At 30.6% G+C, this 26473-nt stretch overlaps 5 protein-coding genes across 24 annotated transcripts; 3 read left to right on the plus strand and 2 right to left on the minus strand.

The window, feature by feature from the left end:
* Positions 1 to 135: 135 nt before the first annotated feature.
* Positions 136 to 3085, minus strand: Snx1 (sorting nexin 1). The gene is made up of 7 exons (XM_031975726.2): positions 2936 to 3085; positions 2484 to 2735; positions 2151 to 2397; positions 1905 to 2069; positions 1711 to 1832; positions 1327 to 1626; positions 136 to 1253 (listed from the first exon to the last, which is right to left on the minus strand). Exons 1-7 carry the CDS (start codon positions 3035 to 3037, stop codon positions 906 to 908), a joined length of 1536 nt encoding a protein of 511 aa, XP_031831586.1. The 5' UTR covers positions 3038 to 3085; the 3' UTR covers positions 136 to 905.
* Positions 3086 to 3175: 90 nt separating this feature from the next.
* LOC116426589 (Vesicle transport protein Use1) lies at positions 3176 to 6656 on the plus strand. Of its 6 annotated transcripts, none has more exons than XR_012999073.1 (8): positions 3176 to 3325; positions 3640 to 3972; positions 4044 to 4093; positions 4258 to 4496; positions 4559 to 4885; positions 5043 to 5272; positions 5647 to 5693; positions 5775 to 5878. XR_012999073.1 is itself a non-coding variant. In XM_076369676.1 (5 exons), exons 1-5 carry the CDS (start codon positions 5137 to 5139, stop codon positions 6479 to 6481), a joined length of 744 nt encoding a protein of 247 aa, XP_076225791.1. In that variant the 5' UTR covers positions 5079 to 5136; the 3' UTR covers positions 6482 to 6656. The 6 variants fall into 6 exon arrangements, 2 of the variants coding, with proteins under 2 accessions (XP_076225791.1, XP_076225793.1); XR_012999075.1 differs by having other exon boundaries at positions 4060 to 4093; XR_012999074.1 differs by having other exon boundaries at positions 3888 to 3972.
* A 320-nt stretch (positions 6657 to 6976) lies between these two features.
* On the minus strand, positions 6977 to 11511 carry Grip75 (gamma-tubulin complex component 4). Of its 11 annotated transcripts, none has more exons than XM_031975563.2 (11): positions 11448 to 11511; positions 10326 to 10423; positions 10055 to 10228; positions 9845 to 9980; positions 9545 to 9744; positions 9365 to 9459; positions 8868 to 9175; positions 8328 to 8798; positions 8065 to 8242; positions 7767 to 7989; positions 6979 to 7435 (listed from the first exon to the last, which is right to left on the minus strand). In XM_031975563.2, exons 3-11 carry the CDS (start codon positions 10121 to 10123, stop codon positions 7187 to 7189), a joined length of 1929 nt encoding a protein of 642 aa, XP_031831423.1. In that variant the 5' UTR covers positions 10124 to 10228; positions 10326 to 10423; positions 11448 to 11511; the 3' UTR covers positions 6979 to 7186. The 11 variants fall into 11 exon arrangements, with proteins under 11 accessions (XP_031831433.1, XP_031831432.1, XP_031831431.1 ...); XM_031975568.2 differs by having other exon boundaries at positions 11488 to 11509; XM_031975565.2 differs by lacking the exon at positions 11448 to 11511 and adding an exon at positions 11292 to 11439.
* Positions 10821 to 15355, plus strand: LOC143174765 (uncharacterized). Of its 4 annotated transcripts, none has more exons than XM_076369671.1 (3): positions 10821 to 10976; positions 11490 to 11616; positions 11774 to 15354. In XM_076369671.1, exons 1-3 carry the CDS (start codon positions 10951 to 10953, stop codon positions 14204 to 14206), a joined length of 2586 nt encoding a protein of 861 aa, XP_076225786.1. In that variant the 5' UTR covers positions 10821 to 10950; the 3' UTR covers positions 14207 to 15354. The 4 variants fall into 4 exon arrangements, with proteins under 4 accessions (XP_076225786.1, XP_076225789.1, XP_076225787.1 ...); XM_076369672.1 differs by lacking the exon at positions 10821 to 10976 and adding an exon at positions 11224 to 11373 and having other exon boundaries at positions 11774 to 15348; XM_076369673.1 differs by lacking the exon at positions 10821 to 10976 and adding an exon at positions 11342 to 11373 and having other exon boundaries at positions 11490 to 11651; positions 11774 to 15355.
* Positions 15356 to 16920: 1565 nt separating this feature from the next.
* Positions 16921 to 24976, plus strand: Enoph (enolase-phosphatase E1). 2 transcript variants are annotated; one of them, XM_031975574.2, is made up of 6 exons: positions 16921 to 17188; positions 17797 to 17898; positions 18725 to 18915; positions 19331 to 19463; positions 19582 to 19705; positions 19787 to 24976. In XM_031975574.2, the coding sequence occupies exons 1-6, from the start codon at positions 17084 to 17086 to the stop codon at positions 21391 to 21393; spliced, it is 2262 nt and encodes a 753-aa protein (XP_031831434.2). In that variant the 5' UTR covers positions 16921 to 17083; the 3' UTR covers positions 21394 to 24976. The 2 variants fall into 2 exon arrangements, with proteins under 2 accessions (XP_031831434.2, XP_076225881.1); XM_076369766.1 differs by lacking the exon at positions 16921 to 17188 and adding an exon at positions 17344 to 17469.
* The last annotated feature ends 1497 nt before the right edge of the window (positions 24977 to 26473 follow it).

Below are 26473 nucleotides of genomic sequence, written 5' to 3' on the forward strand. Positions count from 1 at the left end.
TTTTTGGAGCTTTTTTAATGAAATTATACAGTATGTTTGAATACTTTTTTTATTAATAAGTAACATTTATTTGAAAATTTTGCAATAAAGTATTGGTGTGGAAATAGTTTTCTGTTTTATATAATTCATGGAAAAAGTTTGTAATTAAACTTTCCCTCTACAAAACTTATATTTTCTACATTTTCTACATTTTAACAAGATATTTTTGTTAAATAAAAAAAGGATACATGTATGTACCTATTTAATTTTATTATAGACCATAATTATTATATAACAAGTAAAAAAATATGTTTTTATACCATACGTTTATAGTAATATATAGTATTAATGTATTGAACTTAACAAAAGTTTAATTAAAATACTTATTTACTATTATAAGAAAATATGAAAATCATAAATTTAATATATAACGTCAATTATATCATTAAACTTTGTTTCAACAAATAGTTATTTAATGCTTTCTATTTATACAATCTTGATTCATTTTTATTATTATGTAAAACGTTTTTAACAAACCGTATTCTACGTTGAATACTTCTAATATGAGCTAATAATAAGATGATAAACGCATGATGTCTCGAAAGATAATTAGCATAAATGAATTTGTAAAAATTCGAATGAAATATACTATATTTTTGTTATTTTCAAATTTGTGAAAGCACTGGCAGTATTCCAAAATTATTGTACATAAAACTTCCATTTATTCGCATATACAGTCATTTTCTTGATTCTACAATGCGAATATTTTTCTTGTAATGCATGTTAATAAATTATATATGCATTGTACAAGTATTATTTATCATTCAGAAATTTACTCCAACACGTATGAAAACAAATGTTTACAGCAAAGTTTTCTTATTGTTATATTAAAGAAAAAAAACATTTTAGAATAATTTCAGGAATGTTCATGCAACTGCTCGAGCTTCAGGCAAAAAGCTCTCCCAAAATTTAATAATTTGATTTTGATATAGCAACATGGATTCTAAATATTCTGTTAACTGCTTTTTAAAATCCTCTACTCTTCCTAACTCAAATCGGTCTACCTCTTTTTTAATCATTTTCGAAATATTGTCAAATTCTTCTTGTCCTCTATCAACTTTTGCTTCCCACTCAATAACTTCGGTAGCAGCTTGACTTGTTTTATCAGTTCTACCAGACTGTTCTAATCTCGCTTTCTGCTCTCGTTTTTTATTTAATACCATTTGAGCATGTTGCCAATTTTGAAAAACTTTTACTCGTTCGTGGAACACATCCTAAAATTAACAACATTACATGACATTAATGTAAGCAAAAAATAATAAATTTAAACATAAGTTAACTACTAACTTTTATTGCTCCAATAAGAGCAACATAATCCCTTAACATTTCTCCGAATTGATAGAGATCACTATTACTTTGTGCTTTTCTAATCACTTCTATTTTTTCTAAAGTCTCAGCCAGTTGAGCTAATGCCCTTCCCAAAGATGCACCTGGTTCTCCATGACCAAGTACTGCAATAGATCTTGCTGTTGCACCAGTACACGTTGCTAACTCTCTTCTCTGATTATTTAAGGTATCAACAGCAGAATGTAATGCACGTAATTGTATATCAAGGGAATCAATTTGTGATGTTTTTTCTTCAAACCACTATAAAATAAATAAACCAATAATCCTATCTTAGTATATACTTTCTGCATAAGATTATATAAAATTAGATTTTCTAATATTTACTTTATCAGTTTCATCCATTTTATAAGTTATTTTGTTAACGGTTTCTCCAACTTTGTTAAAGAGTCTCATTACTCCTTTACCGCTAAGCGCAGATGTATTGGTAGCTTTTGGTAATTCCATGTCTGTTTAAAAATATATAAATTTAGTGATATAATTTCTTTTAAGGACATTGTATTTTATATTACACAATATACCTGCTTCCAAAAATTCTCTAAAATCGGGATCAACGCTGAGCACTGGATGAGCTGCAGTTCTATTTAAATATCTTTCAAGAGCTGCTCTACGTTTCTCAATAAACTCTGTGGAACTGGAATTTTGTTCTTGACTCTTGTCACCTGACATTTTAATCTTAGTTGTCCCTAATTAAGAAATTCATGTAAATAGTATAAAATACACGCAAAATGTAAATATATAAATTTAGAAAAATTTAATGTTCATACCGATAACACTCTTTTCTGGAGCAGGAGGAATTATTCTGCCATTTCGAAGGTATTTATCTGTCAACTTATCATGAAGACCTAGAAAGTCGCTAAAGCGCCTAATAACGCTGAAATTTCGCTTTCTAAATATTGGCATATTTGTTTTGGTTTCAACTTTATAAGCGACATAAGCACCCATGCCATCTCCAATTTTCTGAGGAGAAGTTACTGTAATTTTTAGAAATACATCGGATGAATCTGCTGATACCTATACACAAAAATAACATTATAAAATTCTACATTTCTTAATTCTACATGAACAATAATAATTCAACTTAATAATTAAACATATACCTCATCCACTGATTGATTCTGGATAATATTTGTTGGTAGAATGTCTGAATTATCGTTTATAGGAACGTCATGAAGATCACCTATGTCACTACCCATTGGCCCCAATGGTGGGCTTAAAGGCCCTGGTGCAGGACTTGACACAGATGAAAATGAATTTTCTTCAGGTGCATCTCGTAAAGTTAACTTTGGTAATTCTGCTGGAATTGTTGAAATCCCATTGTAGGGAGATGAATCTTCTAGCTGACTCTGATCCTATATTTAAATTATACCATGTAATATAACAGTACTTAAAGAAATTTTAAAACAAAGTTAAAACGATCTTCATTTTAGTTAATTGTCCGTGATAATGATTAGATATGCACTATACTGATTATAAAAACAAATGTATTTTGGAAGTGATGCTTAAGTCATACAATTTTGATGTGTATATTTAACAATATTATAAAACGTACTTGTACAGCCGACGCGAAAATATCCTCGTCGTCATCATCCAAATCGTCAACTTTTGTTTCATTTGTATCGAAAAGCGGCGGAGATTCTTTAATATCAGCCATCTTAGCGATTCTGTCAATCTACCAAGAAACACACTGGGATCGGCCCCCTAAATAATGAATGCCAACGTCAATCGTTATCTATATGACTACGTGTTTTTCACAGCATTCGTATTAGTGCGTTACAACTTTTCAATTTAACATCGATACACCTTCCACGCGCAATGTGGAATTCCCACGACCCATAGAACACAGTATATCCGTATTAAACACACAAATATACTACTATTTATAATAATAAAAGGTGTCCACTGACGAAGTCAGTTTATCGTACTTGTAAAAAACTGCATCGTACGTATAAAGTATTATTTCATGTACAGAATGTAAATTATTATTCTCTAGTGATGAATTCATAGCGGTATATTTAAAATCTCTAAAAAAGAATAAATAGTTTTCTACATTCCAGTATTAATTATCCAAAAATATGTGTTTCAAAATAGATACACACAATAAATTAATATAATAATATATTTTTTCATACAATTAACTAAAAGTGTAAACATTTAAATATTTTGAATATAATATTACTATTAACGATGATCGTCAAATTAAGTCAAGAAGTTTTTGTACAAAATTCTCGTCATACAAGGAAACTCTTTTTACAGACGTAGAATATTTTACACATATGCAATGTGTCTACCTTTAAATTTGATAGTCTTTCAAATTACATGTGCATTCTGAATTACGATAAATTTTTCAAATTTCGATTTTTGCCGAACGATTTTCCGAAGTATCACGAAGCGAATGAAGTGGTATGAATTATAGTGAAAAACATATGACTATTGCTTAATAACGAAATTCATAAAAATTAGAAAAGCTATTAGAAATTTGAAAGTATGAATTTAATGTCCAGAGAAGAAATTAATATTAGACGACTCCTGACAAGATGTGAATTAATGGCAAAAGATGATCCTCATAAGGACTGGAAGTTGGAGAAGGTTGACAAATCTTATAAATATCGTTTAAAATTGGTGTAATGAACTTTAAATGTACTTACTAATTGTTTCAGTATATTCTTGCATTAGATGATATGATGAAACAATTACAAACATTGCCATGGTAAATATTACATTATTATTATTATTTACTTTGCACCTATTATTTATTTCTTATCACTAATGTAAATGTTGATGTTGCATATTTTTACTTTATAGCATATAAAATAGTACTATAATTGGTAAGTGCGTTAATATGTAATCACTAAACATAATATTATATTTCAGTAAACCATGTAAAGATGTTATGACAGGTTATATTAAACGAATAGATTTTTTAAAAGGACTAGTAAATACAACAAAATTGACTAATCCTATGGATAGAGTAGCAGCTGTACAAATGCTGTCAAAAAGTCCTGCAACGTTCAATGATTTATTAGGTTCAAATATAACAACACAAATTCATCAAAAAACTACAGCCAAATATAATCTAGAATTACGAGCAGAATTATTTCATACTGACAAAGGTAGCAAATTGTTATTTTATATGAAATATATATGTAAATATAATATTGCTGGATTTTTATAGGATCTTTAGGAGATGGTGTAAGACAAAGATTATCTACTACAAATATGCAAGATGAAGATTTGGATTTACTTTTAAAATATAATAGAAATATTCAAGAGAAAATTGCAGAAAATATGCTCTCAATGACTAGCAGTATGAAAGAACATGCTTTAGCGGCAAATGCTATTATAAAGAAAGATGTTGGATCACTTGAGAAATCTGACAAATTGACAGATGTTAACACAAATAAATTAAAAACAGAATCGTTAAAATTGAAGGAACACACTAAATCGTATTGGAGATGTTGGATGTGGGTGATGATAGCATTTGTTTTAGTTGTCTCCTTTAGTAAGTATAACAATGTTACATAAAATTAAATGATGTCTATTGCTAGCAAATATATTAAAACAATGTTTTTTACATATAATATTTTCATAAGTATTTAAATTTTACAATAAGATTCCTAACATGTAAGGCACAAGTATTTTTATGTTTTATTTTACAGATATGATATTATTCATGAAAGTTGCGAGAAAGAGACTTTAAATAGAAAATATACAAGTGTGTACATTTTTTAAAAGTATAACATAATAAGTCAGATGCTAACAGTGCATAACTGTGAATGGAACATTTCACATGAAGACATTATTATTATCATTATTGTCACAAACATGTCTACTATGATGAGTATGTCTGTACAAACACCTGTACCACCCAAAACTACTTGGAAACCTGGTAAATAATGAAAAATATAAATGACACTTTTAGCTATATTTGTAATTATTATAATTGGTTAATGTATAACAAGTCTGTGCTAGATATGTATTGAAATATGTGTTTTCATATATTTCGTTTTATGTCAATAAAATGATTAAATTAAAAAGTGGATAAATTAATTAATAAGTTACTAGCATTAATAAAAAGCGTAAATATAAATCATGTTTCTTAAGCATGAGAATTTTCAGTATTGTTGTATATACTAATTATTTACTAAACATAATAACTAATAAATGTTAATATTCTATGCTTCTTCCCCTTGATTTCTTATCGTTTGATAAACATCTCAGAAGATTCTTTTTTTTATATTTAATTTCTTACCTCTTTTTAAGGTAAGGTCAAAGTCATGCGAGCATTATACAAATACACAGCACAGAATGTAAGCATGCACATATGTTGATGATGCAATAATTGTTTTAATACATATAATAATTATGCTAACATATGCCATACTTTATAGGTGGATGAATTATCTTTCGATGAAGGTGATCTTCTTTATGTTTATGATAAAGATATAGAGCCCAATTGGTGGAGAGCAAAGTGTGGAAATCGGGAGGGTCTAGTACCAGACAATTATGGTCAGTCAGAAATTAGATTTAAACTTTTATTTTATTTAATTTTATGCATATTAATAAATTAAAAAAGGAAAATATGTATGCAGTTGAAGAACAAACTGAAGAAATTGAGTTACCGTTGCATGATGCTGCAAGACGCGGAAACCTTTTACTATTAAAAGAATATATAAAACAAGGAGTTTCGGGTACAGCTTTAGATACAGTGGGTAATACTTCATTATATTGGGCTGCACGTGCTGGTCACATAGAGTGTGTAAAAGAACTTGTAAACTTACCAAATCCTATAGTTAATACTCAAGTAAGTGAATGATAGCCTAATAGAATATTCGATACATTTCTTTTATGCACATTTTAATCGTAGAATAAAATGGGTGAAACTCCATTACATGCAGCAGCAAGCCGTGGACATGTAGATATAGTGAATTTATTATTGCAATACGATGCAGATCCAACAATAGAAAATAATGACGGTCTAGTTCCAGAACAACTAACTTCCAATATCTCAATTAAAAATATAATACAATTAAGTAGACGGCATTATGATAAAACTTATGGATATACAGAAGATGATTATAATGATGACAGTGATTAAAATAATAGATTGTTTGCTCTTAACTAATTAATTGTGATTATTATAACCAAATAATATTGTCGTTAATATTTAATTAATAATACAGTAGTTAAATTAGCACTTAAAATGTAATTTTTATTGAAATTTATTTATAGTTAAATTAATATTTAATAAATGTTATTCGTATAAAATAATACATTTTTTACTACTGTTTTCTACATGTAATTAATCTTGAGTAAATAATTTACACAAGGAATTTCTGCACATTTTTTTATTATATAACAACAACCCAACTATTCTTATTATATACGTAAGTGTAAATGCTCTTGAACAGTATTATCATAAAAAAATTAAGTTTTTAAAAGAAAACATTCAAAATATTTATATTCAATAAAGATTTATCAAATAATAAATAAATGGAAAATGATTTAATACTGTTGAGAGGCTGTATCTGTTAAACAAAAACATTAAACTCCTTATTTTTACTTTCTCTTAGGTATTTATAATACTTAAAGCAGTGAATATAATTAAGTTTTATTTAATTATAGTTACAAACTGTATGTAATTATATTTTGAATGATACAAAGTAATAAATGTCAAATACATTTCAGGAATACATCTGAATGGGAAACATGGATTTTGAAACAAAATATTACTATATAAATGCATTATACTTTCATGTTAATTATTTGGAAGTTATTGAATATTCAAAATAACACATTTCGTTTATATTTTTTTGCTGAACCATCTGTTAAAGTCCAATCGTAATAATAATTGTGCTAAATGTTCTCCACTAGGTTGAGCACGTACTCTATTTAGTGTTTTAGTTAGCCAGCTCATTAAACTTCCAAGGGTGTCGGACAATGTTTTAAGTTCTTCTTTCTCCGTTAAAAGTAAGTTACCTACTTCCCACATCGATGCTTGTAAAATAAAATCGTCGCAAAGTCGTAATAAAAGTTTTATCAATTTATTTACCTATATTAAAAAGTATTTAATAAATGCATAAATCTTGAAATTACTAATGCATTAAAGGAATACTGGACCACATCATAAGTAATGCGACTTTATTAATAAATGTATTAGGTAGAAATAAATATTAAGCGAGAAATTATAAAATCATAAACATCATCACTAAATATTGCAAAACTCTTTGTAGAAAATTTGTCTTTGATATTGTAATTCCTAATTCATCTGTAATTTATAGTAATATATATAACAAAATGATAAATATATTATTCAGTTCGATTATCAGAAAACCGCATTACTTATGGTTTATGGGATAATCGAATAAACTAGTGTAACATACAGGATTTTTTCGTTCTGTTGTATTTCCCAATAAAAATGTCTGAGACATAACGTTTGCTAGAAAAATGGAATGTGCTTTTTGCACATCTTCAAAATTTCGAGTATTTTTCATATTTGCTTCCATTATAGTATATTGACTTTCTAATACATCAACTTGCAAATAATATTGCAAATTATCAATAATAAATATTAAGTTATTTCTTAATTGTATTACACCAATGTCACTGAAACAAAGAAAGAAACATAAGAATTGAAACAATATATACGTGCTTATGCAAAAAGTATCATAATCATTTTACATGTTTTTGTAGTACATGTGCTCGCTCCACAAATTCCACAGATCGATTTGTGTCTTTTTTACTCTCAATAAAAATCGAAACAATGTATTATAATCGATCAAAGCCGATGGACTAAATAACAAGTGCAATGGCCATATAACTTTGTACTTCAGTATGATCATACCCCATCCACGTTTTTCTATATTTAACAAAGAATTTATATCATTCTATACTCTTGAAATTTTCTACCATTCAAAAAATATAATTAAAAAAAAAAGCTTTACCAATAGGATCTTCGCGTTCCTTATCAGTAATCTCTGTGCCTTCTGCTTCTGTATCATCGCTATCTTCTGTTGGAATCGGTACTAAAAAATTAAAACTCTCCATCGCAGTTTCATCGTTCAAATGCATATTCCTTAATGCAATTTGGAAAGCCAAGTTAATATCTCTAGATGTATGATTTGTTGGTGGTTTATTTAATATATGTGCAGTGAGCCTAATAAATTCAAGAAACAAATCACCGCGGCCCATAAGGAAAAAGTCTTTTACTAATTTAAGCTGATGTACTAGTTGAGATTCTTCAACAGCAACTCGCCATAACAATTCTGTCACGCATTGCTTTAATTCATCGATTGTACGTTCAAATGCGACAATATTAAAAATAGGGTCCTTCTGAAGATTTTGAATTTTAAGAAAATACTCGTATTTTTTATCCCCCCATATAGAAATTTCATTTTGATCGTCCGTTGCAAAATCTATGAACAAATGAAAACAATTTCAATATCTTTGTTTTAAAAAATATAGATTTCATTTGAATCATTTACCTTTTTTTTGTCTTGGATCATTTCCAAACATTATAATGGTTTGTCCTATAGTCAAAATTTTAGTTGCTAATGATGGTCTAATATAAGAGGGAAGCATATCCATTTGAACAATGTAATCCCACATATCTGAATTGAATTTTATACTTTTTGTCTCCGCAGCATTATGTTCATTATCTGCTAATATTAAACTATTTTGTCCCTCTGATATTTTTTGAATGAAAAACTCATTGTGCATATCTTCTAAATGACCATATAAAAGCCAACTTGTTAATTGTTTATACAAAACAGTATGTATACAAAGGGACATTCTAAAGAATAAAAAACCAGCCAATAAAAAACAATCAAGTATCAAATTGTGTAATATGAAATGTTGGATTTTGTGGGAAAAAGGAAACCTTTATGAGTAAAAAGCTCAAACATTTATGAATAAGAAAAGTCCTACATTCTATATTACATGACCTAATAGAATAATAGTAATAATAACAAATATCACTCACTTCTCCAAGGCTGATTTTACTTCAGGAATACCAGTATGCATATTCTGATGTAAACATTGTAATAGTTTACAACCATGAATTTTCTGAGTATTAATCTAAAATGATGTAAAACCTAAATTAATATCTACTTCTCTTCATAAAAAATAATATAAGGAATAATATAATATTTCATTGACTTACTTCTCGTATAATAGAATTTAAAACAGAAAATAAACCTGTATACTTTTGAACACGACAAAGAATTAGCGATAACGGAGTATAACTGTCATGAAGAACCACATTCTCTAAATCAACAATCTCTTCTCTAAATGGTTCTAAAGCTTGATCCATTCCTTCACACAAAGCTTGTAAATATAGACCTTGAGGTAAGTTTTGCAATTCTATAAAAAAAGAACATAAAGTAATTACAGCTTAATGAAACTTAAATATACAATCATAAAATTTACTAATGTACAATAAATATAAAAATATATTACATACTTTCACTAGATCTTGTAATATTAAATGTATACTCTTGAATAAAGTTTCTAATAACATTGCACTCCTTAACTATGTCCAATATTTTTTTAAGTAATGCACGTTCCCCAGGATGCAAATATTTTTTAAGATCTACAGGCTAGAAATAATAATTTCAAAAAAGTTAGTAATATTTAAAATCGACATTTAAAAAACACTGAAATCAATACTTACATTTGTCTCCAATATTTCCAAAACATTAGTTGAACACCCCCACAATGACAGCAGTACTTCGTGCAACATTTTAGAAGTATCTTTCAATTTAAGAAGATATTACTTATTTACTTCCATCAAATTCAATTGCGCATAAACAAAACGGTAGAAACATCAATAACATATCGAAATAACCTGTAACCATTCAATACATAAAAATCAGTTTTGATATATATATTTTTTTAAATGACAATAATAATTTGAACGTATAAACCATGTAAGAAATCCGTACTTTTTTTCCTGACCATTTCTTATTACGTTTAAATATTTCTTCATAATTATTTTCTTTCTGTTACTTCTACAAAAACCGACCACTACTGATTTGCACCACTAAACAAAAGTATAAGACCACTTTTTTTTATTGGAAAGAAAATATTATTCTATAAAATTAAGTGAAACTTATACATTGACGAAGAATACAAATTATTTATATAATTACTAGCTCAATGAATTTTATCATATTATTATAAAATAATATTATTTTCTTGTATTAATTAAGAGCTTTCCCCAAGTACTTTTGGTTAGTAGCTTACTATACTATTCTATGAAATTCAACTTTTCAAAATTTATAGGAGTATATTTATTTTATATGAATAAAATGCATGGAAAAATGTATTGGGAAGATATTTTGACAATAATAATTTTCAGTATTATTTGTTAAAATTACAAAACATTTTACAATATTTAAATTTAATATACGAAAGTTGTACAGATATATAATACATCAATTTTGATCTAAAAAACATGGATATATAAAGAGTATCTACCCATTTGTATATGTATTTATATATTTGATTATACTCAGAAATTGTATCTATTAAAAGAAACAGATGTAAAATTAATAAAAGTGTATACTTATGTATCTTGAAGCCTACCATTGCATGTAAGCTATTTTTTATTGAGAATTTGTATTTATTGATTTAAATAAGGATTCTGTTAGCGCAATAGAATTGAAGGTGTAAATCTTCAGTAAATGTCATTCATAGAATAAGAAAGAAATGTGCATGCATATCTGCATATATGTATTGCAATATATATATACACATGTATATGCATAGGTATTGCATCCTCGTAACTTTTAGTGGTGTTGTGAAATTAGTAATTGAGGTTATTAAATCATTTTCTTAATTGTAAATATTTCACAAAACGTACAAAAAATAGCAATAAGTTATGTGTTACATGTATTTAAAAATCGTACTATAGTTAGTATAGGTAATCTACTCTTGGTATTATCTTTATACTGAAATAAAGTATTCTTAAACAAATCGTTACAATTATGTGTAAGTATAATATGAATCAACTACAGTTAATTGATTGAAAATGTATTGATGTACGAAACAATAAAAATAATCACTGTTTTTGTTGTATAAACTGTTTTTAATAATAAACTTTACAGAAATTCAATCATGGATGCATTGATATGTCGTTTATGCGGTATAGGTCTTGTGGAGGGAAAATGCAAAAATATCTTTGAAGAATCAACTGACTTAATAGACAAAATAACAGAAATTTTGCCAATTTCAGTATGTTAATGATTTTCTGGAATTTAAACTTTAATGTAAAAGAATTTTTAACTTAGTTTATATTCAGTTGTTAATCCTTCATGCAATTAAAAATTGTAAGAACTTAACACTGTTTTCAAATAATTAAAAAATAATTCTCTTTAAATGATTGTTGCAGATATCTATAGATGATAATGGTTCAAAGCATGTATGTTTGCCATGTTATGATAAAATTATTCTTTGCTACAAATTCACTCAAGATGTAATGCAATATTCTAAGGAATTAGAAAAGGCTTCACAAATAAAATCTTTGTTTGATTTATCCAGAGAAGTAACAGATTTTTCAAAGATTCATAGTGATGCTGTGTATAAATGTCCAAACTGTAACATTGATTTAATGATTTTATTAGTTAGTAATTCACAAGGCTGTGATTATACCTTCCAAATCGCATTAGCTATGGTAAATCATTCAGAAAAAAAACATATTTTAACAGAAAAAAATATACAAATACATAAAAACTTAATACATTTCAATAATATTAAGAACAATAATATACATCTTAAAGATGTAAATAAAATAACAGATACAGAAGATATTGAAAACATGCATAATCAAGTGAGTTTGACGTTGCCCGTATTAGAACAAGAAAATGTGAATTGTATTGATATATTACCTATTAAAGAAGACCCAGAAATAATAGCACAGAAGAAACTGAAAAGGAAACTTAACAAATTCAATTTTCATGGTAATTCAAGTAGTTTGTCTAAGGTACGAAAATTGGAAGAAACATATGAACCCAATGAAAATTTACTGAACTATCATTATGATCCTACAAATATGTTAATAAAAGCAGATCCTGAAAACAATATTATTTATGAAATAGACAGTGAAATTGATTGTAAAAGTAATAAAGATATGCGTATAGCTGAATTACAAAATATTACTTTTGAAAAAGACGAGACACAAGAAGAAAATGATATTTATAAATCTTGTCTGAAATACGTCTGTAAACTTTGCGGAGTACGTTATCTTTCATATTTGAAATATGAGTTTCACATGGAAAGACACAAATTAGGTAAAATGTATAAGTATGTATGTACAGTATGTAATAAAGAAACAAGTAATGAAAATTTATTATGGGATCATTACTTTCATACGCATAAAAGTTTACAACGTTATATATGTACAGACTGTGGGAAATTATTTGCAAAAAAATCTAGATTAAATGGTCACCAAAAAATTTACAACCATACAGGTATAAAACAGATACAAGTTAATTCTAGCAATGACGATATTAATGAAAATACTATACTAAAGGCGATAACAGCAACTGAACAAGAACAGTTTTCTGTAAATTGCAATCTCTGTGGAAAAGTAATCTCAGATTTCGATCCAGATGCTATTAATGATTTAGTTACATGTGCTGATTGTGAAGATTCGACTCTTTCCTTAATGGTAGATGGAAACGAAACAAAAGTAATTTCTCCTCGACAGTATCACTGTTCCCAGTGTCCTAAGCACTTTGTACGTAAAGAAAGATTAGAATTTCATGAAATGAGACATAATGAGAATATGAAAGAATTTATTTGTAGTACCTGTGGAAAAGATTTTAGGGCAGAGAATTCATTATATGAGCATTATCTTTTCGTTCACAAAGGTGCAAGACCTCATATTTGTGAATTATGTGGTAAATCATTTCAGTTAAAAGCTAGATTAAAAGAACACCATCGAATTCACACAGGGGAAAGACCATATCAATGTGATATTTGTGGTCAGAAATGTAGAACCACGAATGCTTTAAAACTTCATAGAAAAATTCACTTTTTTCATAATAGATATACTTGCAATGTATGTAATAAGTCATTTAGTAAGAAACAGAATATGAATGAACATTTAGAAAAACACTGGAAGAATGATAAGAATGTTACATTACCACAATTATTTAGATGTCCAATTTGTTTAGAAAATTTTCCTACTTATCGCATGTTGAAGTATCATATGATAGAAGTTCATAAATTAAATAATCAGGATCCAATTCTAACAAAACAAAAGCCATGGTACGAATGCGGTGAATGTCATGAGAAATTTAAGCATCAAATGTCTTTAAAAGCACATAAAGAGAGAGTACACGAAGGGAGAGTAGATCCTCTCTATCGGTGTGATACGTGTAATGCTACTTATAGAGTTAAGCAACTTTTAGTTAACCATATTAAAAGTAAACATAATGGTGAAAGACGTTATAAATGTGCACAATGTGAAAAGGGGTTTAACGATACAAAATCTTTATATAATCATGTACTGTTACATACTGGGAAGAAACCATTTGTTTGCGAATATTGTAATATGCGTTTTAGAAGGAAAGATTCTAGAGACCATCATCGCAGGAAACATACAGGTGAACAACCTTATCAGTGCCCAGACTGTGGTGAATCATTTTCTACGTATAATAACCGATCCAAGCATCGAAAACGCGAACATGGTGAAGGTGATTCTGAATGTCCCGAATGTGGGGAAAAATGTAGCAGTCAACAGGAAGTTAGAATTCATTTAAATAAACATCTCGGGGAAAAATTGAAAGAACTACAAAGTATAAAAACTGAAGAGACATAGTTTTAAAGATATACTTCAGGTATCTTTAATCATAGTGAGACCTTGATTAACCAGCACAGTAGAATCGTTTATACTGACAATATCTTAAATAATTTTGTCCCAAGAAAAAAATTATTAAAATTATATTTATTTATGAAAATATGTTTATCGCAGTATTTTTATATTTACAAATTCTTTACTGTATTAAGTATTTAATTTTCGTACTATTTAATATACTGAAAAGTACAATTAAGTGACATTAATATTAAACGATTTTACAGTATTCTATTACGATAAAGAAATAATAAAAATATCAAAGTCTTTCTGCAGCAGCTTGTAAGTGATGTTATTTTAAAAGTTTTTGTCAATATTATCACAGATTTTATATTTGGATATTAATTGTAATCATTAATTTATATTGGTCTATAAATAAAATATGTTTCAATAATTTATCTAATTAGTTATAAAATACGCGAGACTTGATCATTGTGAGAAAGTATAAAAAGAACTGATTATTAGATAAACAAGTAAATAAAGTAAAAGATATCAAGGTTTATTTAGCATTTTATGTTATTTATTAATGTATTAGTAGTGTTTCTTAGGAATTTAAAATGTAGTAACTATGACATTTAATGATGTAATAACAATTGAATAAATAATTTAACAAATTAATAGTTACTAACACAAATAAAACATAGCATAGGTAATCAAGATCTCATTATGGATGAACAATAATTATTATATTGCTTTATTATATTGAATTACATAGAAGTTTTGTTAGAATCAGTTTCATGATGATACTTATGAATTTAAAAAAGATCTAAGTATATGTTACATTTTATAATTTCTTAATATGTGATGTTTGAAAATACTTTTCCTCTTCTACTATTTTATTATATTCAATTAAAAAGTACTTTCATGCCCTTAAAATAACATCAAAAAAAGGTTAAAAAACTAGTGTTTTAAATCATGTTCTTTAAATTCCGTTTAATTTGTATTATTTTTTAAATGACTACAACCGTGTTTTTCGTAATTATCTTAACATTTAATAAGAATAATTATATTTGACATTTTCAAATACATTACTTATAGTACGTGTTTCTAATATAATAATCTTACGTATATTGTGTCATAGAAAATTATTTAATTTATTAAATGTATACAAAAGTATTGTAATTTTTCTTATTGAATTATATATAAAATATTTTATAATTAATTCTCATTGTTATATACAGACTGTTAAAAAGAATTTATAATAAATAAAAAATGACTTATATTTTTTAATGTAGCATTTATATTATTTTCTTTGTTATCTAAGTAAATGTTATTAAATAACATTAAATCTTTAATATCATAAATTTTGATTATTATAATTCAGCTTATCTCATTTTGAAAAGTCTAAGCCATTATTTGTAATATGTATTAGAAAGATTGTGTTACTTTTTTGGATTTACAAACTATTTTAATTTATTGCCATTGCTTCAAATAATAAAGAAATAAATTAATGTCAATTATTAATAATGTAGCGTGCGCATAGCTTTCATATATAGATACCATCAGCGTACACGTGCAGCTAGGACAAATGTCAAAATTTAAATGGTTGCGCCTCAACGTGCGACGCGGCGCTGTCCCGCAAAAATCAGGTGGTCGCATTTACCAGCTGTGTATTGCTACCTTGTATTCGCGATACGCGTACTACAAGTGTTACTTCTTTTACTGTTAAATAAATGCTGACTGCGAAAAATCATGCATGGATTGCATATTCTGTATTTCCTCAGATTTAAAAATTTTTTAGATCTTCCTGATTTTTCAAAAAATCAACAAAAATAACACATGGAGGGACTACTTTTCCGCGGAGTAATATCGGAAAACGTTCGAGCAAGTCAATATTCATTCTGCTCTTTTACTGTAACAATGCATTTTTTTGCTCGAAAAATGTAGTCAAAACAAAGAATATGAATTTTAGGACATTATCAAAGTGGAATTTCTTAAAAGTTTAGATTTCATAAACAATTATTCATCTAAATAATTTTTGCGGAGGAATAACGTCGTGCTGCGATCGCACAGACGCAAGCCAATCCTGTTCATTGGCTGAAGGAAGCGAGCGATTCACACGAATACAGACTCACACTTTTCTGCAAATACATATTCACCAACACACGAATGATTTTCGTCCAGACTTCAGGGCTGTATCTATTATATGTAATACCCTTTCAATCATTCAAACATTTTTCATATCTTTAACGGTCTGATGTGGTTAAATCAAATTTGTAAGTACTTATATATTTTTTTAATTAAATATTATACACAACAATAATAACTATTTATCAAAGAATGATTGATATTAAAACTTATTGCTACCAAATGCTTTGAATTTTCGTAAAAATCGTTGAAATAAAACTACCGCTATTACTATAACGTGTGGCACGATAATATTTGTAAAGCTTTTTGATCATTGCACCTTTTATAATCATGAACTTTAACGTTCATTTATAAATTGTTTCTCATAGAAAAAAATGCCTACTTCGTGCGTAGTCTGTGCTGAAAATTAGGAATCAAATATCGTGAACGATATTCAACCTTTAATCGATGAAAATATTGTTCGAAAATATATGAAGCCGTATTAAGAGCTCGTTATATTTGACAAAATAATAATGCATGTGCTAATAGTATACATGAGAGCGAATCGACATAACTACGATCCTGGTGACTCGGTGTAAGTAGTGACGAAGGGAGAGGCAGGTTCGCGCACACACACGCGCACACCGGCGCAGAGCAGGGAGCGAATTTACTCGCCGGCTCTCAACAAGAACGCGTCGACATATACACCGTGCTTGAACGTACTGAGGTGATATATTTGTTATTTATCCTACGGTCGAAGGCGAGTCAATCGTGAAAATGGCCGGGGAAAAGCGTACTCAGGATCAAGAGGAAACTTTGCTTTCGGAAATGGTGATCCTGGTTGATATCGAAGGCACCACGACGAGCGTAAGCTTCGTGAAGGTAACAAAGACCATGGCCGTGAGGCAGAACGCGCCCTACGGTTCTCGCATTTCACCGGTTTTTCAACTTATTTTCTGACAGTACCCAATGATTCGAATTTATCCCGCGAGAATATTTACACGGAGAAATTGTTGAATGATATTATATTATCCTGCTGGCGAAGAAAATTCATGATCAATGCTTTCGCGCGTGTTGTATGCGACTCTTTCGGTGTAGTATGCCGGTTGAAATCCAGTTCAGTTTCAGGTTCCTTGTCCGTGAGACAGCGAGTTTCATGGAAGGTAACAGTCGCAGTTTGCTCGAATAGAAACACATTCATATTGTATTGCATTTGATTTTTGACATTAAGATTTCGTACTATATTCGCTCGTTTCTATTTTTTCCATAATATCGCGATCTTTCCGCAGAATGTTATAGTGAAAACAAACCATGCGTGTTTCATAAAAATATCGGTTGTTCCTCGGCGTGTAAAATGCAGGTCGCGAGCCATCATTTTGTAACGCTTAATGTGTAGTATTTTTCAAAATAACGGAAACCATAACGGCGCATTTTACGATTAATTCGATCCGCGATGAACTTTCTACATATATCCCCGCCTTCGTTTACAGGACGTTCTTTTCCCGTACGTACGAGAAAATTTAAACAAATATATCGAAAGTAAATGGGAGGATGAGGAGTTTAAGAAGGACTTCGAAAAATTAAAAGAACAGGTAAATATTGCAAATAAAGTTTAAAAATATGTTTATAAAACATAGTTGACCTTCCATGATAAAGAATGTCTTTCTCTTTGTTTGGATCATTGAAAGATTCTTGGAAGTGTGCTTAATAGAATTGTATACTATTTAGTGGTGTGATTATTAATTCTTTGCAGAAACATGTATTTATATACACATTATACTTTTGGTTTAGAAAACATTTGAATGTTTTTCCTTTTATTAAGAATGCAATATAACAGAATGAATTCTACTGTATTGGCTTTAATAATGAATCCTAGGAGCTGACCAATAGCATAACAGGAAAGAGGCAGCTGGTAGTTAGGTGGTAGAAACTGACCTGAGAATATTCTTTGTCCCAAAAGTTAGCTACCCTAGCCTATATATGTATGAAATATGGGATTCAAATGACATGAGCTTTCTGCATCACATTAATGCTTTTCATTTTAGATGATTTAAAATTTGTTGTAATAAAATTTAATATGTACGTTTTTAAATAATTTCTTAATATTTTTATTTAATTTTACAAGTTTGTTTTATGTTAAACAGTGAAAATATTCATTTAATATTAAGTAAATGTATTTATTAAAAGAAATTACAAAGAAAAATCTATTGCATTGTACTTTTAAAGTATGATTATAGAAAGCTTTTATTTAACTTGAAATAATTACATTTATACAGATCCATGAAAATAATATAAGTTGTGGTAATTGTATCTATATATTGCTATGTAGAATAATTTTGCATAAACAATTTTCTAAGCAGGATCACTGCTGTCAATTTTTTATAAATTTACTCCAAATATTTAATGATTTTATTTTAGGCAAAGAAGGATGAAGAAGATAAAGTTGATGGAGTTGTGCCCATTGTTGGTGCTAATGTGGAAGAAGAAAAGAAATCACTTATAAAAAATATATTATGGCAAATGGATGGTGATCGTAAAACCGGTGCATTGAAACAATTACAGGGACATATGTGGCGTGAAGCTTACAATTCTGGAGCAGTGAAAGCGCAGTGAGTATTTTTATCCAATTTAATTAAATATATATTTATATTTAAGGTATGTTGTATTATACATGTAATAGTATGGTTGAATAGTATTAATCTAGTATTAATATATTTGTAACAATGTTACTATGTTACAAATATATACCATGTACTAACATATTCCTAAATTTATTATTGTATATTACATATTTACTAACACGAAATTGTAATGCTACATTTCAAAGACTAACTTGAGAGTAAGCAAATAATTGTGCATCATATGATATACACATTATATGTATATCATTGTCACATGTTGCGAGGTGAATATGTTCTGTAAGGGCTCACTTCAGTTTTATATATTTAGATCTATCTATCTAATTAATGTAAAAAATGTCATATGGATAATTAAAGAATAATAATGTATAAACAATTTATATAGTGTTTATGAAGATGTTCCGAAAGCACTAGAATCATGGACGAACGATGGTAAAAAGGTCTATGTTTATTCAAGTGGTAGTGTTGAAGCACAAAAGCTTTTGTTTGGACATTCTGTGCATGGTGATTTACTTAAGGTATTTTATATTTTATTGTACATAACACAATATATGCATTTGTGTAAAAGGTTAACAAGATATTTTACGATAATATATGTATATAATTTAACATAAAGTAATAATGTAATTACTTTAGTATTTCAGTGGTTATTTTGATACTGAAGTAGGTGCGAAGCAAGAACCAAGTAGTTACAAAAACATATTAAATAAAATTGGAGTAGAGGCATCGACTGTAATTTTCCTCACTGATGTTGTTAAAGGTTAGTAATAGTTTTATAATGTTTTATTATCGAAAGTATGGGATTATGTACTAGTATAATAATTATTGTTTTCTACAATAGAAGCAGCAGCAGCGAAAGAAGCAGGTTTGTCAACAGTTGTGGTAGAACGTGAGGGTAATGCTGCCTTGACAGATGAAGAAAAGGCAACTTTTACCATCATCAAGTCTTTCTTAGACTTGACATTTCAAACATCTACGAAGAGGCAGAAGTTAGAAACAACAGAAACTCAAGAAACCACAAATAAGGATTCAAATGCAAGTAAAGATATCAGTGAACCTATGGATACTTCTGAAGATGTTGAGATGTCCGATGTTAGTGAGAAAAAAGATGAAAAGGTTGAAATAAAAAAAATTGAAGCTGTTGAACCAGAGACAAATGAAAGCGCGAAAGACCAGTTAGTAAAAGAAACCCAGAGTTCAGATGTAAAAACAGATGAACCTATGATTACTGACGCAAAGGATGCGCCGGCTAATGAGAATGCGGCGGAAACTGTAGTAACAGAAAAAATAGAGACCCAACCTTCAGAGGTGATTACAAAAACAGATGTTTCTGAGAATGTACCTGTTGTGAGCAATAATACCGAATCAACATTAACACCTCCAAAGAGCGATACGGATAAATCTATGGGAACCGAAAAAGTATGTAAGCCTATGGATACCACAGAAAAAGTTGTAGAAACTACATCTGCAGAAACAATTCCTACTGCCAGTGAACCTTTGGATGCTGTAATAAGTGAGCCTAAATCAAAGTCTGAAGAAGTTTCTATTAAAGAGAAAAAGACTGAAGAACTCACAAATATCATGACAGAAACGAAATCTGAAGAAAGCACAGTATCAGATGTAAAAACTAATGAAAATGTTTTACAAGAAAAGAACAGTAGTAGCAACGTAGAAGAGAAAACTGAAGAATGTACTAAAAATAAGTCTGAAAAAGAAACGACTGAGGAGTCTACTGAAAAAGTAACTAAGCCTAGTACAGTAGAAACCCAGAAATCAGAAAATGAGGAACCCTCGGTTAAACTTAAACAGGAATCCACGAAAGCAGAAGAAAAGCCAGTAGAAAATGGTGATGTACCATTAACTAATGTAGAAAAAGTGACTGCACCAACGATAACAGAACCAGAAGCTACTGGTAGCAAAGCAGATACAGACGCTGAAGTTAAAAGTTCAACAGAGACAATTACGGAAACTAAACCGGAAACGGAATCAGAGTCCGTTAAAGATAAAATTGCTAAGACAAAAGAAACAGAAGATGCAGCTGTACCTGTAAAAGAAAAAGAGGAGACCGAAGTTAGCGCCGAAACAACAAAACAAGAATCGAAGGAGAAACCAGTGAAAGAAGATATTGTGGTAGATGAAGTGAAAGACACAAATACAGTGGATTCCGAGAAGAAGAAATTAAATGGTACAACACAAAATGGAGATACAGATGTGCCAGTGTCGGATGATAAATTACATAGAAATGGACTAAACGAAGGATCATCATCTGAAAATGTTAATTTGTCATCAACCAGCGAAAGCACATCTGCGCAGAACGGTGAACCAGAGAGTTCCTCAGAGGCTAACGCTGAATCTATAAAAGTAAAAAAAGTCGTTGATTCTACAGTAGCCGACGGTGCCGGCGAACCTGACGTTGTTCCCCCTGTAGTTGTAGCTGCGACGTCTTAATCTTGTTCTTATACATTTTAAGAAGTCCTTCATACATAACCCCAACCCATAATACTTATCCGCAGGTATAAACTGAAAAAGTTGGCTCCCTACACCTTACATAAATCGTATGACGTTAAAGAAGTAATACGTTTAATTTAAGAGGAAGTTCATAGGATTTCTATTTCTTCAAAAAAAAAAGAGAAAAAGATGCGAAGGGACACGATGATACGTCATCCGCAGCGTGTTTCAGATTCGATTATCCTTTAGGTCTAATAACTTGGATGTATCATGCTTGTTGATTGTGCTCCAGAGAGATGGTCGTAAAACTTTTGTATTTTAGTCGTTTAACTTATTCCATTGTGTTTCGGCCTGTTTTTTTTCGTTTCCCCTTTTTTTTTAGTTCGTTTGTATCGAGACTGCTTTTTTTATGATTGACAGTATGCATTTATATTATGAATTGTCTAAAGATAATCGAACGTGTCATTCGCTGTACCGTCTGTTTACAAGTATTTTTCATTTATCTTGTTTTTTTTCTATTACATTTTTATAATGTGTATTAAAATCTTCTTTCATATTGCCTAAACGGAATGTTACGGTATAAGAACTCATAGGATAGGAAATTCATCACAGACGGAGTATGCCGAAATACCGAATATATGTACCCTGTGCCAAATGAATTAATTCGTCAATTTTTTAACGCTTTTTTCCAATGCGGTTACGCGTACAGCGTTGAACGATTTGCTCGATAATTTTTAGTTTCTTGTAGCAAAATGGGAGACTTTTGAGACTATTATGATTTTTAAGACTGAATTGATAATGCCTCGAACAGTAGCTGGCTTTAGACTATACACTATATAATTTTTGCATACTCTTGTGTACTTAATTTTATAAACTGATATAAAAAAAAACACAGTGATCTTCGAATCACAGGTCTGATGCAGAATAAGTTGTGGTCCAACATTGAGCTTCATTCGACCACATGAATGACTACTTATTCGCGTCCCATAGGCCGCAGACGTGACTTACCTGATGTTTCGAACATCGTATTCCTATTTTCTTTTGCGACTTTATTTATCAAAATGTATACATCTAGTTTATAATATTTTGAACTATGTTGGCCTACACGCATCACATACTCTTTATTTTTGTTTTTTTTTTGTTTTTCTTATACTTTGTATCGTAATTAATAATCGTCGAGGTTAAGTCGTCTTCGAATGATTGGAATAACTGCATTACATTTACGCGTTTTGTTTTGAAAACAATTAATACGATATCGCGAGTATGCGTTACAACTATTAGTATGTATGTAGTACGGAACATTGGTTTTTTGGAACTCGATTCACTTTCATTCCTGCGATCTAATGTCAAAGTCTGTTATGTGGCGATCATTGTTTTAGGATTCGTAAATTATTCTCCAGATTTGACAAGGACTCGTTTATTTATTTATTATCCATTCCTGCAAAATTGACTGTGATTTAACGATATTAATAGACATAGGGAACTTAAAACGGATTCATTATTATTCCCGTATAGTAATTTCTTTTTGGCAGGCTTGTATCGTATTTAATGCCTATTATTATCATTATTTTTTTACTGAAAAATTTCATACACAATCCTGTCCGATTCAAGTCACTGTGAAGATTGTAGACAGTAATAGACTGTGAGCGAATCAAAGTTTCCACACGATTTCTTCTTAATTCTTGTTCACTCGATCGTACTTCGCCGGCAACACTAATGCTAAGGGGAATACGTTAACGATTCGCAAGGAGAAAGCATAAAACGAGACAAACAATGTGCGACGTCAGAGTGTTTTAGACGCCTCGTTATCTATAAGTACATGTATAGTCACTAACGATTATATTGTGAGACACGAAACGAACGCATATTTTACAGGACACTTCGACAAACCTCGCATTTATTTATATAGTGTCCTCGCGACGTACGAAAAAAGAGATAAAAGAAAACAGATTTTTCGAATCGAACTATCAGTTTTTGGCGTTGCACAAAACCTACCCTACCCTCACCGTCGCTAAAGACGACGGAGGGAACGAAACGCGAAAACGTTATATTGTATTCAGAACCCACAACAAATGAAATTAACTCGTGCTCTTGATTCCTTGTCAATGATGAAACACCGGAAGGGATCATAGTTGTAAGACCAGTAAACCGACTCGAGTCGCTTTTATTTCGATACCTAACTTTTAAGTAAGGTGCACAAAAGGGACTTCCGATCGGCATCGCGGACTTGACGATAAACAATTACACGTTCACACGAAACGCATCGGTAACGCCAAACGTGTCCCCGGGATGCTCAAACCGACAAAGATGCAAGCAATTTTATCGAAACTTTATCCTCCATTAACGAACATGATCCGTTGGACAGGCTTCGGTGCCTGGACAACTGTAAAACTGCCGATATATTGCCATAATGAATTTTAATCGTTCTTTTTGATAACAACTCGTATTTTCGTAAGTCTTATCGCTCGCGTGCAGATGTGAATCGACTGCTATCGCTATAACAAAATCCGACCCATTCCGACGAGGAGCGGCGGTGTGCCCGCGTAGGCTATTCTCGGCTGACTTTCACGGCATCATCTACTAATCATCATCTCATATCATCCATTCTTCTTGTTGCGTCGATAGTCGGAAAGGCTTGTGCCGCACATCGCCGGTTCGCGTCGCCACGGTTTTTCTTTCACGGATGCTCAATGTCAACGAACCTGTGTGTAGCTTTCTTTGAGACATATGCGGTCGTTTAATTATTAATAATAGCATGGTTAATGCCCTAAGTTTAGATGATGTTTCGCGGCTTGATGCTCTTTTTCGTGACCAAATTGGGGGCGTTACCCGTTTGGACGGCGACCCTTTTTTAATCACTAATTTGCACGGTGTTGGAATTTTCAACTAAAATGCGGTGTCGCTTGACGTTAAAAGCAGCGTTGCATTTACTATACGACAACGGGAACGCGACATTGAATTTGAATGTCGAGCCGCGAAACGTCGAACGAAACGTTTGTAAGTTAACATTGAAACTATTCCGATCATAACGTCACGGAATCACTACAGAGTTTCAACAATATTCGATGATACCCGGTGTGTGATACGGCAGCTCTTATGCACAGAGTGTCTCGCAAGGGTGCAATCGAGAAGCAGATGATCCTGCGCGACGAAAAGCGATTTGGGTACGTCGAAGGTTGTCCTCCGGTACGAAGACCTGCCCCTGAGGAAATGAGATTCGAATACGGTTAGACACGCACTCGTTATACGAAAATGTATACTAATAATAATTTATAACGAGAAACGCTATTTTCTTGTAAGAGACATACACGAGGAAGTCGAGACACTTCTGAATTTCTTTTTAAACTCATATTGTTAACTCGCATACTTTCGAAATGAATTTCCTCGGGAGTCGAGCTGCCCGCCCGCGAAGGATCCGCGTTCCACGTTCTCGTATCGCTTTTTTCTTTCGGTTTTTGAATACGGAATCACCTGCTCTTTGTGCCGTTAATTATGAGATACCCTGTATATATACCGACGCAACTTTCGTTCCATGTATTTATTAGCGAGGAAAGATCGTGCGCACAGTCGCGTGGTCGTTTGATTTGTTGCCTTGTTATTTATTATTTCACGTTCGAACGGAAATCGACCGATCAGTACTTCCATCAGCCGCAAATCGTCGGCGAGACGTTGATGTATTTACAGTTTCCTTGAAAACGAAGAATCGCGTGTCGCCTGTATTACCATTCCTTGAATCCGTGAACGCATTTTCTTCTCCCTTGTTATTTTTCTTTATTTTTTTTATTTCTCGTTTCATTTTCCTTTTTCCCCTTTTTATTATTATTATTATTATTATTATTATTATTATTATTATTATTAGTAGTAGTAGTAGTAGTAGTAGTAGTAGTTTCTTTACTTTTTTTTTTTTAATCATTCGAACTCGTACTACGCAGTTGTAGGGTTTGTAAGCGGGAAACGCGACACGGAAGGACTATTGCTGAATGATCGCGCGACTTACGAATCAAACAGCTGTCTTAATTTGTATGCGTAATAAGACTCTCGTTGTCCTCTTCAAACTATTAGATACATTAAAAATAAGATGTTTTTAAGTACCAAGGATAGGAGCACTAACAAACAATAGCTTCGTAACGATTAGCGATTTTTATTTGTAATTCATTGGCTAATTTTATGTAATACGTCAATATAAGCGTAGGAGAGAATGTACGGACTTAATTGACTACTTTTTAAATGATTACCTTCCGACGGATCGATCGTTCCGCGATGGTGATCACTCGGTCCTCACCGCGGGATCGCGCTCCGTCATTTTTCTTTCTCCACCAAGTATTTTCTCACTTATCTTTCTTTTTTTATTTTCTTGTATTTTTTTCTCTTCTTTTTCTCTGTTACGAAACAATTGTAGTCGCACGATTTTACCGGTTTTTTCAGTGCTCTGAACGAATACTATGTGCGTGTGTGTGTGTATGTGTGTGCATGCGTGCGCGTTTGTGTGCGCATATGTGTCCCCGGGTGTATGATTGTCGTGTTTCACCGCCGAAGGCACAAAACAGAAATTTTCAGTTCGTCGCGACCGGTTAAACGATCCGTGGGATCTTTATATATACGTTTATCGGGCAAAAAAGAAATGAGAAAAAACGAAAGAAGAACATTACTGACCCCTCCTTGAAAAAAGAAATGGTGTACACTGTACAGAATGAATCGATGATTCTGTTCCTTCTGAACTCTCGACTGCATACGTAGAGCAAAATAAACAAATTTTGCAAATAGAACATAAAGAGCCTTGGTATTTTATTCTTCAATTCAATCGTTCCTCGCGTTTACACACGACATATACTTTGTTGAGGGAAAATAGAGAGGGATAGAGAACAAAAAAGCAGGGATGGAGTGAAAGAGAGAGACTGAGAGAGTATTGAAATCACCGTGTTCGAGAAATTCTTCGTGTTGCAAATTTTGTTTAGGTGTATATATCGTGGTATTGCATTATTGAACGAAGAATAAGAAACGATTAGCGTCCGTAATAATAGAATTAATGGAACGATATAAATATTGATTAAAGGAAAAAGAAAAAGAATGGTGTATTGAT

The sequence above is a fragment of the Nomia melanderi genome, chromosome 8, assembly GCF_051020985.1.
Source record: "Nomia melanderi isolate GNS246 chromosome 8, iyNomMela1, whole genome shotgun sequence".
Classification (NCBI taxonomy): Eukaryota; Metazoa; Arthropoda; class Insecta; order Hymenoptera; family Halictidae; genus Nomia; species Nomia melanderi.

Coding starts and splice junctions, on each gene's coding strand:
- Snx1 (XM_031975726.2), bottom strand. CDS start 3,037: ATGGCTGATATTAAAGAATCTCCGCCGCTTTTCGATACAAATGAAACA. Junction 2,736..2,935: donor TTTTCGCGTCGGCTGTACAA/GTACGTTTTATA, acceptor ATTTAAATATAG/GATCAGAGTCAGCTAGAAGA. Junction 1,254..1,326: donor CTCTTATTGGAGCAATAAAA/GTTAGTAGTTAA, acceptor TGTTAATTTTAG/GATGTGTTCCACGAACGAGT.
- LOC116426589 (XM_076369676.1), top strand. CDS start 5,137: ATGCTAACAGTGCATAACTGTGAATGGAACATTTCACATGAAGACATT. Junction 5,694..5,774: donor ACAAATACACAGCACAGAAT/GTAAGCATGCAC, acceptor CATACTTTATAG/GTGGATGAATTATCTTTCGA. Junction 5,893..5,975: donor TCTAGTACCAGACAATTATG/GTCAGTCAGAAA, acceptor ATATGTATGCAG/TTGAAGAACAAACTGAAGAA.
- Grip75 (XM_031975573.2), bottom strand. CDS start 10,123: ATGTTGCACGAAGTACTGCTGTCATTGTGGGGGTGTTCAACTAATGTT. Junction 9,981..10,054: donor TGGAAATATTGGAGACAAAT/GTAAGTATTGAT, acceptor TATTATTTCTAG/CCTGTAGATCTTAAAAAATA. Junction 9,176..9,364: donor GTAAAATCAGCCTTGGAGAA/GTGAGTGATATT, acceptor TTTATTCTTTAG/AATGTCCCTTTGTATACATA.
- LOC143174765 (XM_076369671.1), top strand. CDS start 10,951: ATGTATCTTGAAGCCTACCATTGCAT. Junction 10,977..11,489: donor CTTGAAGCCTACCATTGCAT/GTAAGCTATTTT, acceptor TAAACTTTACAG/AAATTCAATCATGGATGCAT. Junction 11,617..11,773: donor CAGAAATTTTGCCAATTTCA/GTATGTTAATGA, acceptor TGATTGTTGCAG/ATATCTATAGATGATAATGG.
- Enoph (XM_076369766.1), top strand. CDS start 17,359: ATGATCAATGCTTTCGCGCGTGTTGTATGCGACTCTTTCGGTGTAGTA. Junction 18,916..19,330: donor TCTGGAGCAGTGAAAGCGCA/GTGAGTATTTTT, acceptor CAATTTATATAG/TGTTTATGAAGATGTTCCGA. Junction 19,464..19,581: donor TGCATGGTGATTTACTTAAG/GTATTTTATATT, acceptor TAATTACTTTAG/TATTTCAGTGGTTATTTTGA.